Source organism: Paramisgurnus dabryanus, chromosome 9, assembly GCF_030506205.2.
Source record: "Paramisgurnus dabryanus chromosome 9, PD_genome_1.1, whole genome shotgun sequence".
Classification (NCBI taxonomy): Eukaryota; Metazoa; Chordata; class Actinopteri; order Cypriniformes; family Cobitidae; genus Paramisgurnus; species Paramisgurnus dabryanus.
Window position 1 is genome coordinate 34,081,707 of NC_133345.1, and position 17,157 is coordinate 34,098,863.

General features: G+C 38.6%; 1 protein-coding gene across 1 annotated transcript in view; it reads left to right on the top strand.

Annotated features, from left to right (window-relative positions):
• Window positions 1-279: 279 nt before the first annotated feature.
• Window positions 280-17,157, top strand: part of zbbx (zinc finger, B-box domain containing) — a 73,378-nt gene continuing 56,500 nt past the window's right edge. Inside the window, exons 1-7 of the mRNA XM_073815689.1 lie at window positions 280-319; window positions 1,000-1,116; window positions 2,815-2,928; window positions 9,897-9,993; window positions 10,113-10,164; window positions 12,246-12,358; window positions 16,781-16,876. Of these exons, the coding sequence (XP_073671790.1) occupies window positions 1,055-1,116; window positions 2,815-2,928; window positions 9,897-9,993; window positions 10,113-10,164; window positions 12,246-12,358; window positions 16,781-16,876 (534 nt within the window). The 5' untranslated portion in view covers window positions 280-319; window positions 1,000-1,054. The remainder of the gene's footprint in view (window positions 320-999; window positions 1,117-2,814; window positions 2,929-9,896; window positions 9,994-10,112; window positions 10,165-12,245; window positions 12,359-16,780; window positions 16,877-17,157) is intronic.

The following is a 17,157-nucleotide window of genomic DNA, read 5'->3' on the forward strand; positions in this document are numbered from 1 at the left end:
TAAACCTTTTAAATACTATTTAAAAATCATCTCAGAGTAAAAGTTTGCTTGATAAAATGACAGGAAAGGCTGACTACAGGTGATGTAAATTACAAAATAGTTTTATTTTTGATAAGTCATAGTATAATTTCTATAGTTAGATTTGTGTTATTTTATCATTTAAACGGGTTTATTATTATTGTAAAATATGGGAAAAATATAAACAAAAACGAACTCGTCTCCAACAGCAACACACCAACTGTCGCGAGATGACGCGTTGCTATGCGACAGCCGTACACAGTTTCCACAAGCGGAGCTTCAGGAAGACAAACGCGTTAAAGTAAGTGACAACTCAGTGCTTTTAAACGCAGTCTCACACTTAAATACAGCATTGCTATTTAACTTTAATCGTTTGCATGTTAACACGTTTATTAAACTACAGAAAGTCCGTTTTTAAAGCTCAGCACCCTTGTTTGGTTTTGCTTTGCTCTGCTCTCAGGATAACCATGCTAACATCTGAACGCGGTGGCTGCCAAACTAATGGGAATAACGTTATATTTAAACGCTTTCTCTCAGTTTTGATAAATATTTAGTACTGTAGTATATAACATGTGTAATAAAGGTGTGCTTTTTGCACTTTACAAAAGCTACGGTGATTTCAACCTGCGCGAAAGTAGGCGTGTATAATAAATTAAAATATTTAAAATTGCATTGCAGCACACAAGATGCTACTTTGTGGTATTTACATACTCAGTAGGGTGCATTCACCTGAATATAATTTTGCATTACTTTATGAACCATAAATTAAATACATTACATTTACATTACATTAAATACCATGTGTTTTTATATCATACTGCAGTAAATATGGTAAACTTTTTGTACTATGGTATATAAGATAAGTTTGCTTCATTGCATATGCACTATTTGACTTGTGTTCACTTCATTGGTCTCTTGAATTTAGTTATTTTGTGCTACTTTTTGCTGTGTTTTTGTCACTCAAAACTCTTTTCCTTTCAGGACACTTGAGTGGAAATTGCAGCCTGTGAAGCTTACAGTCTGATCGCAGAGCACCATGAATTTAAACAACTTTGTGGTTCTTCCCAGCAAGCCGAAGTCAATGAAGTTAAATGTCAGGTTTGCACAGTTGCTTCCTTTCAGTTTATTTTCACGCTTCAGATTTTTCACATTAGCAAGTTAGATGTGGTCTTTGCAAATGGAGGAACTCCTTTCCTGGCTTATGTACACCAGTCAACATTTGAAGTGGATCAAAAAGTTAAAGGATTACTCCACTTTCATAAAAAAGAAATCCTGATAATTTACTCACCCCCATTTCATACACAAGTCTTTTTTGTTCAGTCGAGAAGAAATTAGTTTTTTTAAGGAAAGCATTGGATTTTTCTCAATTTAGTAGACTTTATTGGACCTCAACAGTTTACAGTTTCAATTGCAGTTTAAAATTGCAGTATCACGGAGCTTCAAATGGCTATAAACAATGTCAAACAAGGCATAAGGGTCTTATCTATTATTGTTTAAAATTGTCCGCAAGTGTGCGTTTCACATATGTGACGCATGACCTTTCGATGTGCTTACGTAATACATAAGCTCACGTTGGTGCTTCACACAGCTATTGCAAGACGAGAAATTGTGGTTACGCATGGTGATTTGGTTAGTTGTACCAAAGATATAAATATTTTTCTTATATTATATTAAAATATTACAAAAGTATGTGGTCAACTCTCTTATAATTAATAGGTTTGGCTATTTCAGCTAAATCCATTACATCAAATGAAGCATACTGCCCAGCTTTTATATGGAAGCTCCCGTTCCACCACATCCCAAAGATGCTCTATTGGGTTGAAATTTGGTGACTGTGGGGGTCATTTTAGTACAGTGAACTCATTGTCATATTCAAAAAACCAATTTCAAATGATTCGAGCTTTGTGACATGGTGCATTATCCTGCTGCAAGTAGCCATCAGAGAATGGGTACATGGTGGTCATAAAGGGGTGAACATGGTCAGAAACAATGCTCAGGCAGTTTGTGGCATTTAAACAATGCCCAATTGGCACTAAGAAGCTAAAATGTGCCAAGAAAACATCCCCAATATCATTACACCACCACCTCCAGCCTGCACAGTGGTAACAAGGTATGATGGATCCATGTTCTCATTCCGTTTACACCAAATTCAGACTCTACCATCTGAATGTCTCAACAGAAATCAAGACTCATCAGACCAGGCAACATTTTTCCAGTCTTCAACTGTCCAATTTTGGTGAGCTGGTGCAAATTGTAGCCTCTTTTCCTATTTGTAGTGGAGATGAGTGGTACCCGGTGGGGTCTTCTGCTGCTGTAGCCCATCCGCCTCAAGGTTGTGCGTGTTGTGGCTTCACAAATGCTTTGCTGCATACCTCGGTTGTAACGAGTGGTTATTTCAGTCAAAGTTGCTCTTGCTCTTTCTGACCTTTAGCATCAACAAGGCATTTTCACCCACAGGATTGCCGCATACTGGATGTTTCTCCCTTTTCACACCATTCTTTGTAAACCCTAGAAGTGGTTGTGTGTAAAAATCCCAGTAACTGAGCAGATTGTGAAATACTCAGACCGGCCCGTCTTGCACCAACAACCATGCCAAAATCACCTTTCTTTCCCATTCCGACATTCAGTTTGGAGTTCAGGAGATTGTCTTGGCCAGGATCACAACCCTAAATCCATTGAAGCAACTGCCATGTGATTGGTTGATTAGATAATTGCATTAATGAGAAATTGAACAGGTGTTCCTAATAATCCTTTAGGTGAGTGTATTTATCAGATGTGTGTGTATCTTTTTACCAGGAATCTTCGGGAGCTTCGTATGGAAAAGTTGCAGCTGGATCAGCAGACCAAAGACATGGAGAGCAAGCTGGAGGAGCTGAGAGAGCGTATGAGTCAAGAGAAAGAGGAGAGAGAGTGAGTAAAACAATAGTAAAATTCATGAATGGGTGAGATATGTAAACAATGATACATAAAAAGAGAGCAGTTGAAAACTAGAGATTTGTTGAAGTTAAAGTTTAGAGGCTGGTGTGTGCAAACTAGAACTAGAAGATGTTTAAAGCGACAGTTCACCTGAACATACAATGTCATTATTTACTTATTTACCAATTGTGGGTTATGTTTCTTTACGATAAAGATGCAGCAGTCATAAAGACACTTAAGAGGCTGGAATCTTGCATGCATATTTAGCCAAGGTAGCAAAAGCAGGCAGGAATTTGAGAGAAATAGTGAGGGAGACACAATCAGCTTTACAAACCTGAATGTCACACAATGTTCCTGGACTGCTCTGGAGGTGATCTGGAGAGAAGGTTTGGTTTCTGAACGCTCTGCTGATGGAATCGGCGTAGCCGTCGAGTCGAGGGAAATTGAGTCATCGGCTCCAGTCTCTCTGCACCGCCATGCCTGTCTTCCAATTTCTCCCAAACAAATTAAGATTAAGTGGGACCCAACGCCAAAATGAGGAAGGCATGAAATTAGTTTCCTGTCAAAATTAAAGAATAGGAGAAAAATAACATCAGTAGTTAATATTTTGATATTGCTCTCTCCTCTCAGCCTGGCCTCTTCTTTCTACTTCATTAATAACACTAAAATATGACCCATGGAGGTCCACCTCATGAATTTATAGTGGCATCTGTTTTATGGGTTTGTATCGGCTCATAACTCATAACAGGGATGGAAACACCGTGGTATTAGGGTAGATACAGTGAATAGATGATTACATTCCAACACGCTTTCATGTGTATGCATGCAATTGAATAAAATTGCATGCAATTGAATTTAAAAAAATATCAGCGACTTTGAAGAATGTTTCGGCTTAATATAAGTGGGGTCAATCGACTGCATTTGTGGCATTTATGTTGATTACTAAAGAAAGTAAAGTCTTTATTCCTAAGTTTTAAATAGAGGAAACATTGGTTGCTATAGGCAGGGTTCCCACGGGTCCTTGAGATCCTTGAAAGTTTGTGAATCTAGGGGAAAAAATTGAAGGACCTGGGAAGTTTTTGAAAACATACAAACAAAGATACAGGCCATTGACAGTGCTTGAATCTATTTTATGCAAGAAGTTTTCTGAAAAAAAAAATTCATATTTTCCCCTGTGTAGTGTAGGATAATATCATAAAAATTCTAGACTTTGTAAGCACACGTGCTAAACTGTTCGCTTTAAATGCTTATATCTTCTGCATGTGAATGTTGATTCATACCAAAATGCTTTTTTGCATAGTTGTGTTTGACACATGAAAACGTCTTGGGTTACGTATGTGACTGTTGTTCTATGAGTAAGGGATAATGTAGAGGCAGCCGGTAGTTATCGGGAAATAAGCCCCGACAGTGTGATCAGGACCCGACGCGAAGCGGAGGGTCTTGTATCACACTGAAGGGGCTTATTTCCCGATAACTACCGGCTGACTCTACATTATCCCGCTTATTACACGGCTACTTGTCACATAAGAAAAAAAACTGGACATGAATATGAATTTGAAACATTTTATTGGCATATTTGTTTTAAATTAACATTTTTATCCTTCCGCGAAACTTTGCACAGATGCATAAAATGATCGTAATACCTTATTAAGATCCTCTGCTTCATACTTGTCTGTCTCCATTTTTTTCTCTTTTAGCCAGTCTTTGAGAAGTTTTAATGCCCATTCTGTATTTTTTTGTGTGTTGGCTTCGTAGCTGTCATGCTCTATTTTGTCAAGTTCAGTCTCAGTAAGCTCTCTGTGTCTTGTCGTGGTTGTCCAGTGTTTGTCACAAGATGGCGCCAAACAGACAGTAATCTTTATTGATCTTTATTGGCGCGGAGCGATCTTTCTCGTAAAAGTAGTACCGGCTATGCGTTATTATTTTGGAGCGGTTATTATTCGAAAAGAACGAACCTGCAAATGTCTCAACTGACCAATCAGAATCAAGCATTCCAGAGAGCCGTGTAATAAGAAGGGAACAAGACGCTGAGTCTCCCTTGCTATACTTCCTGCGTCCCTGTAACGCCGTCTTTGGCAATATTTCATATAGCGATATACTTCCTGGCTCTTGCGTCACCCTGTCTTTGTCATTAAGCCTCACCATTGGTTGAACTTGATATACACATTTACACGCACTTACCCCTAGAGGTGTCCCCAAAGTGTCACCGCAGTGACTCAGCATGAGTTCCCTAGAAAGGAAACTGTAACAATGTATCTTAAAAGGTAACACGATGTAACCTTGCTCTCACTTAATGTGTCCCCACATTTAGTCCTTTAATTTGAGGGTGTTGGACCTGGAAGGGTCCTTGAATTTGAAGTTGACTAAGGTGTGGGAACCCTGTATAGGGCACTTATAGTAAATACAGGCTGGTCAATAAACATTATATTGTACAGCAGTGTTTTTAAGGCCCACCCACAGATATAATGGCAGTAATGCCAAACCAGTCCATCCAGCTAGAAAACTTTACAGCTCTTATATTAAACCAATTTTTACTGAATAATTCAAACATTTCTGCTTTTCAAGCTCTGTACTTTGATCGTAAGTGCATTACAGGTACCGTGATATTTGCTTTTTGTAGATACTGAGGGTTGAGTTGAAAACATGATAATCAACATCATACATCAAATGCTGCTGGTTCAGCTTAGCTTGTATGAAACCCAGCGGAAAAGCGGAAAGCCAGCTGGAGACGATACAATAAAGCCATTGTTGTGAGTTCTTCTCAGGAACTGACACCGTCAATTATAACCCCATATATCAATAACACACAGGAGCCCTTCGCCATAATCCGATGAATACAGCGGGGATGCAGCTTGCCTCAATGCCCCTGAGATCTGAACCCGCAGGCTCATTTCTTCTGCCGTGTACCGGAACTGTCATATTAGGAGATGTTAGCGGTACTATATCTAAATTACGAATGCCTCCGTACGGAAGTTTTTAAACAAAACCGTTTTAGATTAGCTTTTATCCGAGGTCATTAATCAAAGCAGAAGTTCTGTTGCGGGAGCTGTGCTGGGAATGGTTGATGTTATCTCGCCGCATGCTGAACCGCCTCTGTTTATCACAGCGCAGGCGGAGCACTAAAGGGCCACAGGTGAATTTATACCAGCAGATGAGAGCTGATAGACTCCGGCCTTCAGCGTGCTCAGTGGGCGTCTGAGATGTGTTCACAAACTAGGCTGCTTGCACAAACTTGCCGTGTACTGTAGTGTTTTTTTGTAATGTTTTATTCTGTAGTTATCTGTTCTGCTGTGTTCTTAAACCTATTCAACAAGCAAAAGCTCACTACTGTCTTCTAAAGCACAGAGTATGTTTTTGTTTTATACGTGTACGTGAACATATGCGCACGGTCGAATGCATGGCCTTGCAAAGTTTATTTGACCCGTACCGTACGTGTACACAGATGTAAGATACATGCGCATTACGACAAATTGCAATGCATTTCCTGGGCTACATACTACACTCTCCTGTAGGCGCATGCATGACCTACGCGTACAATGCACGGGGGATTCATGACGAAAAAAAGATACAGACCATATCTTTTGACAGAAATGCAATATAATATACATAACTATATTGTCAGAGGTGTGTAAAGACCTTACACAATGAACTGTAATTTGGATTATCTTAGAATGAGTCTTTTTTTTATATACATTCACTTACATGGAAGTCGCTGACATGTTTCTACAGTAGCCCTAAACGGACAAACTGTTTAAAGAGTGCGTTTCATCACTACATTGGCCCTGTCCCAAATGGCGCACTTCATGTGGACTTTCGGTCTCGTGGCCTTAAATTGCGCATTCTCGCTTAGTCTACGAGTCCGTAGGGTGTCCCATCTGTCATTTTTACGCTTTGAAGTGTGCTCATCAGCGCCTCCTTTGCCCCTGTTGATGCTGTCTTCGGCAAAGCCCATACTGCAGCAGGCTTCGTGCACTTTACCAACCCAGAAGTCCTTGCGAAAGGGCAATCAGACCAATCAGACGACGGAAGGGAGGAGTTCACACTGACGGGCAACTTCTCTACCTATTTCCGGTGTGATGCTCAAGTCTGTCCCAAAATTCGACTCCGGTGCACCCACGTGGACTCGCATCAAGAGTCCCTAAAGTCTGCACTACGTGATGCCATCAAAGTGTGGACTCTGAGGAGGACCACAAGTCCGGAGTGTGCCATTTGGGACAGGGCCATTGTCTCAGACTATGGCATGTTTGTCCTGTGGCGTCCACCATATGCGTTTTGAAATTGAGGGTGTAATCTGTTGGTTGCAATTCGCAATCTCACCACTAGATGCCGCTAAAATTTACACACAGGCTCTAACTAAGGTGTGGGAACCCTGTACTATGCTATGGTATAATACAACATTTGCAACTCGTAAAAATAAAATTTGGCATCAGAAAACTATTTTTCGTGTCTACTTTTTTGGGTGTCCATGCAGAAGCATGCGTTTGTCCCCCTTAATGAAAATGTTTACGATGAAACGGCCAAAGCTAAACATCACCAGCACCAAATCACCACTAACCAGCCTGAAGCTACTTGGAAATTCATACTGGTTTGTCTTTCAGCAGGAGCATCTGTGCTTTTCAAGATGTTTCTTTCATCAGAGAAATCTGAAAGTACAAAGACTGGCAACCGGTCTTACTTACTGGACTTATGTAGTTTTTATCACTCTAAAATCTGATTGAACACAAGGTTAAGTGTGCAGTCATGTAAGCTCTTACCAGTCCTGTTGTCATCACACACTGGACATCCTGACAGGTGATAAGTGTTTGTCTTGTTGGTTGGCACTCAGAGTGTGCACTTGACTGCCACGTCCGCTTGTGCGTTTTCCCAAGCGCTGACAGGCAGACTCGTACGCGGTTAATCCCTATCCCGAACGCCCGTCTCTATCAGACTGATAAAGGCCAGCACATAAACAGCTCCTAATGAGAGTGGACAGCATGCAGAGGGAACGTCTTGTAGTCCTGCAGGCTCTTTCCCAATAATGTCCCTGCATAATAGAAGATGGGTTTTAGTGAAGCTGGTGAGCTGTGCAGTATGTGTGGTTTTAATTATTAGTGGTGCTTACTAAGGCAAACGTCACTGTTTATATTGCTCATACTTAAGATTGAGGATTTAAACTAAATGCTTCCATACAGTACAGTATATGGACTGCTCTGTGACATTCAGTTTGATTAACAGACAGAAAAAGTGGGAGCTCTGATTAGCTTATCAATAATCTGACTGAGAAGTTTTATTCATATAATGTTTAAAAGGAAATGTATTTGGCACTTTTGCACTTTTCTGTTTGGTCAAATGTTAGTGGTCCAATTTAACTATGATTTACTTTTAATGATGACAACTCCATTAAGCCATGCAATGGTTGATCTATTATGTAACTATCACCAGCGTTCCCTTGAGAAGACACAGGTTCCTGTCAAGTCACTGTCTATAAAATCAACAGCTAAATGATAAATTAGTTGACTATTAATTCATACAGTTAAATAGCTCACACAAGAATGCAAATCTTGCTTTTGTCTGAGCACATATACATTAATTTTAAATAGGGTTGCAATGTTCTGGGAATTTTCAAGGCTGGAAAATTTCCATGGGATTAACAGGAATATATGGAAATAAACGGGAATATATGGGAATTAACAGGAAAATATGGGAATTAACGGGAATATATGGGAATTAATGGGAATATATAGGAATAAACTAGGAATTTGAAAAGTATCAGGATTCTTCAAAATTTGTATTTCCTTTGATTCCTAAAATGTTAATTTATGTTTGTATGTGATATAGTTTATATACATTTACCAAAATTTCCAAATAATTCCCATAAATTCTTGTAAATTCCCGTTAAATTTCCACAAATTAGATTCTGATGGAAAGTTTCTTGAAATTTACTGGAAACTTTTCGACCCTTTGCAACCCTTATTTTAACTCTTTCCCCACCAGCGTTTTAAAAAAAAGTTGACAGCCAGCGCCAGCATTTTTCATGATTTTCACAAAAGTTTAATGCTTTCCAGAAAATGTTCTTCTTTAAATATGTAAACAAACAATAAAAAACATTTCATCCTACCTTCATTAGTTCTTATTTTATTACATCTCAACTATGGGTAGGGTTCTTCAAAAACACAAATTTTGAGCAAAAAGCTGAGATAATTCCATTTTTGTGAAGGACTTTTGATCGAGATCAGATGCAGAGCGATCTTTAAAACATACACAGAGTTCTTTCTCTTTCACGTAAGGCGCTACTTCTGGGTTGTATAAGTTGCAGAAGTAAGCGGTATTGCGGATAGCTGGAAATTCTCGTCATTGATAGGGATGCGTTGTCTCTTAATTGACGAGTTATCTCGTCAATGGCGGCGAAAGAGTTAACAGAGGTACTGTACTGTAGTTCTGCCAAAAACGGTGTTAAATGTCACAAAGACCCCCGGTCATGCAACAATCGCACGTTCTATAAAAAAGTCTAATTTAGATGATGGAAACAACCCAAAAGTGGCACTAACCTGCAGGAAAGAAACATTTGAAGTGCCTAGTTGCTGCTTCAAAACAAAAAACCTATTATTTTGGCAGAGACATATAATATATGTTTCTGTTCTTTGAACATACTGAGGCCTGCGGCTCCATTGCATCATGACAACCCATCCTAAACAAACAGCCTCCTCCACAATCATGATGTGAATTATTTAGGGTGTTGATTTCATGTGGCAACCAAAACAACACATCAGAAAACAGACTTCCATCTCTGTATGTGTATGAATTATGCAGGAAAAATGCTGTAATGTACTGTTTGTGTTTGTTTTCTATACTATGATATGTGCATAATTAAAGGTTATCAATCAGGTTAAAGAGTTAATAGGACACTTCAACAAGCCACAGTATAATTATTATCCAGCATTCCAGTTCTTTGTCGATCAGCCGTCTTTGAAATTCCCACACAGGAAAACAGGCGCATCCCGCTGGCGTTCCGCTCAGCCCAAAGTTCTGGCCCCAGCGTTCCACAACGCCAAGACTAACAAGGAGAATGCAACTCAAAGAGTAAGACATCACCTTTTCTTCTTGAGGACAGATCGGGTCTCAAATATTGGACATGGCAAAAATGATTCCCTGCTGGATTTGGTGATAATGTGGTGTTTGAAATATGTTGTTTTGGCCAGCTCTCTCCAGGCAAGATGAAGATTAGAGTGCTGAAGGATGAGCCTTTGCCAGGTGGGTGGACTTGAATCTGAGATCTGCTTTGCTCAGCTCTACTTGAAGCTTTTGTTTTGTTTCCAAATGTATTACTTTAACACTGCACATCCTATTTTCTGGCAGAAAACGTGCTTCTGGATGTTTTGCTACTAAGTAAAAGTCATTTATAACTTTGTTTTTAACTTCAGTGATCTGCCTAGAGTCAGACATCGTAATTTTGCTTCCTTTTAATACCAAAAATGAAGATACTTGAATGCATTGAAATAAGCTTATGGTGCATTCACATAAGACGCGAATGAAGCATTAAGCGGAAGTGATTTACATGTTAAAGGAATATTCCATTTTCTTAAAAGAAAAATCTAGATAATTTACTCACCACCAAGTCATCCAAAATGTTGATGTCTTTCTTTGTTCAGTTGAGAAGAAATTATGATTTTTGAGGAAAACATTGCCGGATTTTTCTCATTTTAATGGACTTTAATAGACACCAACAAATAACACTTAAATCAACACGTAACAGTTTTTTTCAACGGAGTTTCAAAGGACTATAAACGATCCCAAACGAGGCATAAGGGTCTTATCTAGCAAAACGATTGTCATTTTTGACAATAAAAATAACAAATATACACTTTTAAAGCACAACTTCTCGTTTAAATCCGGTTGTGATGCACGAACGTGACCCCACGCAATACGTCATGACGTCAAGAGGTCACAGAGGACGAACGCGAAACTCCGCCCCAGTGTTTACAAGTGTTGAGAACGAGGACCGTTCCTACGTTGTTGTATGTCAACTGACACTAATTAATGTCTTTGTGTCAGTTTATTGTTTACAATGGTCCGCAAATGTGCGTTTCATATATGTTACACGTGACCTTTCTACGTCACTACGCATTTAGGTTAGGTCGCACTGTACCGGAAATAGATGAGAAGTTGTGCTTTAAAAGTGTATATTTGTTATTTTTATTGTCAAAAATGACAATCGTTTTGCTAGATAAGACCCTTATGCCTCGTTTGGGATCGTTTATAGACCTTTGAAACTCTGTTGAAAAAAACTGTTAAGTGTTGAATTAAGTGTTAATTGTTGGTGTCTATTAAAGTCCATTAAAATGAGAAAAATCCTGCAATGTTTTCCTCAAAAAACATAATTTCCTCTCGACTGAACAAAGAAAGACATCAACATTTTGGATGACATGGTGGTGAGTAAATTATCTGGATTTTTCTTTTAGGAAAATGGAATATTCCTTTAAGTCAATGCAAAGATGCGAGAGACATCCTGCAGCGCGATTTGAGACTGCATGCATGACGAGGCTTGAATTGAGCGTTTCGGACGTTTGACGCATGTAACGTGTGATTTTCACACATCAAGCAAATAACGCAAGCTGAAAAATCTGGTAAGTTAAAAAAAAAGTTCATTTCTCAATTTGAGCTATATGTTTATACATATTGAGACGTCAAGCTAGCTAAAGCGGGCAAATTGAGCATATTCGAGTTTGAATTTCACACGCAAATTATGCACATTTCACGTGCAAATGAAGTTAACTCAAGCGTCCAACTATGCGCAAATAGCGCAATTTATTTGCGTCTGGTGTGAATGCACAGTTCGTAGTAAAATGAATACACAATTCTACTGGAGTGGCATGGGGTGGCCACCCTAAAAAAACATTGCCATCCCATATGCCACCCCAGAACTTGTATGCCAATGAATACAATATAAAATTGAAACTTTGACTGATTTAACGCTACATGGCTTCAGTGTGATGAAATAAAAAGACCTTTCTATTACAGTAATGTCCAAACAAATGACTCTTATGAACTGCTTCGTTTTAGTGAATTAGACACATTCAATGCAACCAACATGATCACTGATCACGGACACATGACTTCTTACGGCTCTTTAGCGAATCAAAGCATTTGTTTCAGCTTGCATCTTAAGGATTGTCCAAACTTTTGACAAGTGACGTCACAAGACAACGATGCATTTTGCGCTGACCGTCGATTAAGTTGCACATCAAGATATGGTGGGCAAATAAATTGAAATGTCTGTTTTAAGAATATCATTGTGTGTGGTGTCTTAATTGTTTGTGTTTGTGTAAACTCAGTTGTACAAAAGCAGGTGGTGGGACAACCGGCTGTCAAAACACAGGGTGCAGACAGAAAACTCAGACTGAAGGGTAAAGTCTGTGGACAGTGTGAAGTTCAGCTGGCCGGACTGGTGAGTTTACATCTATTCTGATATACAAGCCGTTATGTAGTTATAACTCAAGCTATCATGCTGTCTTCCATTATGCAGCTATCTAGACAGCAACTCCGACAGTAAGCCAACAGACCACGATGCATATTGCACACAAATATGTCAAGAGCTGGTTCCAATCTGGCTGGCTGGATTTCAGAAAGTCAAAGTGCACAGGTTTTTATCAAAGTTTTCAGACTGCTGCTTTGAGCACTTTGGAGGAAGTACTGATATCTCGATTTGCAAAAGTGGCATCAAACCTTTGGAAGATATTTAGTGCGGACTTAGTAGTAGTTAATATAGATGTCAACGAGCATTTATTACATAACCACATAGTCTTTGTGCTTCCTCAGAACCAAAGCAGGCATTTATAACCGGGTTCATATTCAGACATACATTCTAGGTGATTACATTTCAGGCATTTTTAAATGATATATACAGTATAAAGATTTAAAAGTTAAAAGTGTCTGAATTGAAGTGTTTGTATGATGCGGTATTTCAAATCATGGTAATCTGCATAATGCTTCAGAATCTAGCACTCAGAACTGGACTGCAAGATTGCACTGCGATTGCATGCTGCAAATTGCGTTCATCACTAATGTACTTGTTGGTGAATTTTACTGTTATGTGATTTGCATAATACTTTCATGAATTGGTGCGTAAACTAACTGCTTTCAATGGGCACAATTTAATCTTAGTGAATTTCCTCTCAGTCATGTTGTTTTGTAATATTATTGTGGAAGATCAGAACATCTTTGCCACTGTCCCAAAACTAATTTTTCTGGTTGCATAAATTGCATCCTACAAAATGTTTTTAGGAAAAAGAAAGATAGAGAAAGATGCACTAAAAGTGTCATTGTTTTAGCTATTAACCTTCAAACTTGGTGATTCATGACAGGAAGCAGTAGACTAAGTTCCCAGCCAGCAATAACCGAGATAATTATAGATCAAATATAGTCCAGCTTTGAGTAACCCACCCTAAATAACATTTAACATTTATAACATAATAACATTTGGTTACATGCCATTTTTGCCAAAATAACCCATAAGGCAAAAAATATATATTTTCAAATATAATGGTAAATATATATTACAAAATATACAAAAAATTGACATATGTTTACATTTTGTATCAATATATTTTTTGACAATTTTTTAAAATATATTGAAAAAATAAATGTATTTTAAAGCATTCATATTCACGTTGCATTGGAAGAAAAACTTTGTTTGTTATAAACCTGTAAACATAACATTAAAATTAAATATATTTTAAACAGCAAAAATATAAATATAATTTTATGTTTTATACATACTTATACATTTCATGCTTATACTTTATACATTTTAATCAAACTTTTTTAAATATATATTTTTTGCCATATGGGTTGTAAAATTAGAAATGTATTTGTTGCTTCTGAAATGCATTTTGAAATATATGTTGATTTATACAGGTTAAAACTAAATGTATTTTCAAATTCAAAAATTTATTTAATTAAGCTTCACTTTCTACAAAATGTATTTAGCATATATTTAAAACATATTTTGGCCAAAGAAATGTATTTTTTTGTGTATGCATGATATTCTATCCAGTAAGCAAAGTCAAAGGGGGTCAAGGTGTTTGTTTTCATTTCTTTTACATTTTCTAAGCATATTTGCTTCGTGGCTGGTTAGACGTCTATTATGGGGCGTACACACAAAATGAGAAATCAACAATTTGCGCAAGTAAATCACAAAGTCATTGTAAAGGCGAGAAAAGATGTGAACTCACAATTTAAATGACGCAATGGTGCGGCACGTTTGCCCTGAAAACCAAATGCTATTTGCCTCAAACGCGTTTTCCCCCACGTTAAAAATATTAAACTCAGGCAAAAATTAGCATGACACAAAGTTTAATCCCGTGAGCACTCTAAATGAGGAACGTGATGCTTTGTGTTTGGTGTGAACGCAGACTTTTCTTTGTTTTAGTTAAAATTGTGGCTGGGTTGGCAGCAGTGATCCCAAATACAATGTTTCTAGATGTAGCACGAAAGTTCTCTTAAAAAAAACAGTTTATAGAGAATGTCTTAGTAAAGCTGTGCTCATGTCCACCGATGTGCTAGTGTAATTTATTTCAACGGTGGTGTTCTGAAATGAGACCTTTTTTATGTGGCCATTAAAGGTGCCAGTAATGGACACAGCTGTAGATTCACAGAGCAGCACTGTATTTTCCTTTTCTTCCTTCACTGTGTGTGTGTGTGGCCGTATTAAAGGGAACCCTGTCGCCCTGGGGAGATTTGGGGCTTTTTTGCACTCTTCGGGTGGGTGTGTGAGGAGGGAAAACTCTTTGGGAATCTAAAGTCTCGAGGGAAAATGTACCTGTGGAATTTGCACTGTGGCATTTGGCCGTCAAGGACAGAGAGAGTGTGTTAAAGTCTGTTTCAGTGGATTTATGCGTAGAACTGAGAGTTCCTAGGGGTTCTCTTCATACTCGCACACACACAACCCTAAAGGTACATTAGAGCTACCTGCAGGAACAAATCTAAAAACTTTGGCTAGCTGTGTTTAGAATGGAAAATAGTACTGCATACTGAGTCAGTATTACTGACTTCAAATATTATGCAAACTTTCACTCACTGATCTACACTCACCTAAAGGATTATTAGGAACATCTGTTCAATTTCTCATTAATGCAATTATCTAATCAACAAATCACATGGCAGTTGCTTCAATGCATTTAGGGGTGTGGTCCTGGTCAAGAAAATCTCCTGAACTCCAAACTGAATGTCAGAATGGGAAAGAAAAGTGATTAGAGCAATTTTGAGCGTGGAATTGTTGTTGGTACCAGACGGGGCGGTCTGAGTATTTCACAATCTGCTCAGTTACTGGGATTTTCATGCACAACCATTTCTAGGGTTTACAAAGAATGGTGTGAAAAGGGAAAAACATCCAGTATGCGGCAATCCTGTGGGTGAAAATGCCTTGTTGATGCTAAAGGTCAGAGGAGAATGGGCCGACTGATTCAAGCTGATAGAAGAACAACTTTGACTGAAACAACCGAGGTATGCAGCAAAGCATTTGTGAAGCACAACCTTGAGGAGGATGGGCTACAACAGCAGAAGACCCCACCGGGTACCACACATCTTCACTACAAATTGGAAAAAGAGGCTACAATTTGCATGAGCTCACCAAAATTGGACAGTTGAAGACTAGAAAAATGTTGCCTGGTCTGATGAGTCTCGATTTCTGTTGAGACATTCAGATGGTAGAGTCAGAATTTGGCGTAAACAGAATGAGAACATGGATCCATCATGCCTTGTTACCTCTGTGCAGGCTGGTGGTGGTGGTATAATGGTGTGGGGGATGTTTTCTTGGCACACTTTAGGCCCCCTTAGTGCCAATTGGGCATCATTTAAATGCCACAGCCTACCTGAACATTGTTTCTGACCATGTCCATCCCTTTATGACCACCATGTACCCATCCTCTGATGGCTACTTCCAGCAGGATAATGCACCCTGTCACAAAGCTTGAATCATTTCAAATTGGTTTCTTGAACATGACAATGAGTTCACTGTACTAAAATGGCCCCCACAGTCACTGAATTTCAACCCAATAGAGCATCTTTGGGATGTGGTGGAACGGGAGCTTTGTGCCGTGGATTTGCATCCCACAAATCTCCATCAACTGCAAGATGTTATCCTATCAATATGGGCCAACATTTCTAAAGAATGCTTTCAGCACCTTGTTGAATCAATGCCACGTACAATTTAGGCAGTTCTGAAGGCGAAAGGGTGTCAAACACAGTATTATTATGGTGTTCCTAATAATCCTTTAGGTGAATGTATATAAATGACTGGATTGGGCATGACATCACAATTGTGAAGCCCCCGGACCGCCATATTGGTATTTACGTTATAGTACGTTTGAGTAAACAAAATCTGTCTCCATCTAGATTATTACCACACAAATGTCCTAAGCATGTACATAGATATATTTTTTAAAGTTTTTCATTTAACTTTTTTAAACCGTGAGTTGCTATACATTCATCTTCATTACATTATCAGATCAAATACAAAAAATTATTTTTTTAGATTAAAAAAAATATTCTTCTCATTATTGTATTTGCAAACTTTTTGGCAATTATACTTGTCATTTGGGTGTTTTAAACATGGAGAACTTTCAAGAAAGTTTGGTTTAAATATATCACAAAGGGTTTGTAACCATCAAATCGTCCTTCACACGCATTTATAATCAGTAACAAAGTAATAAGATCCCTTAAGATCAGGGCAACCACATCTCCTGTTTTAATATGTGTCGTGCATGTTTAAAAAGCAGAAAAAGTGCAATATATTTAAATAAATGTAAAAGTTATTGTTAAAGTACTTTGCCTGCAGTATTCTGAGTTTAATTGTTTATGTCTGTTTTAGATGTGCTCAGAATGTGGAGAGGATTACTGCGTAGGCTGTTTCGTCAGATTCCACCAGAGGGGGGCACTGCAGCGCCATCGAATGATACCCATACAGGTGAGTAGGTGTTTTATAAACCCCCGTCCATCCCACACAAACATACATAACCACACACACACAACTGCAACCCAGAGCGAACGTCAGCACACACCAGATTTTGTTTCTCAGATTGCCGAATGGTTGGTCACCATTAGCGGACAATCTGCTCACTGTAACCCAACTCTGATTATACGCACCTGTTCCAGGGTTAGAGAGCAGCTACACAAACACAAAACGCACACATCCGGAGGACAACAGATGTGTGTTTACACTCACAGAGTCGCACATATCATCTGGAG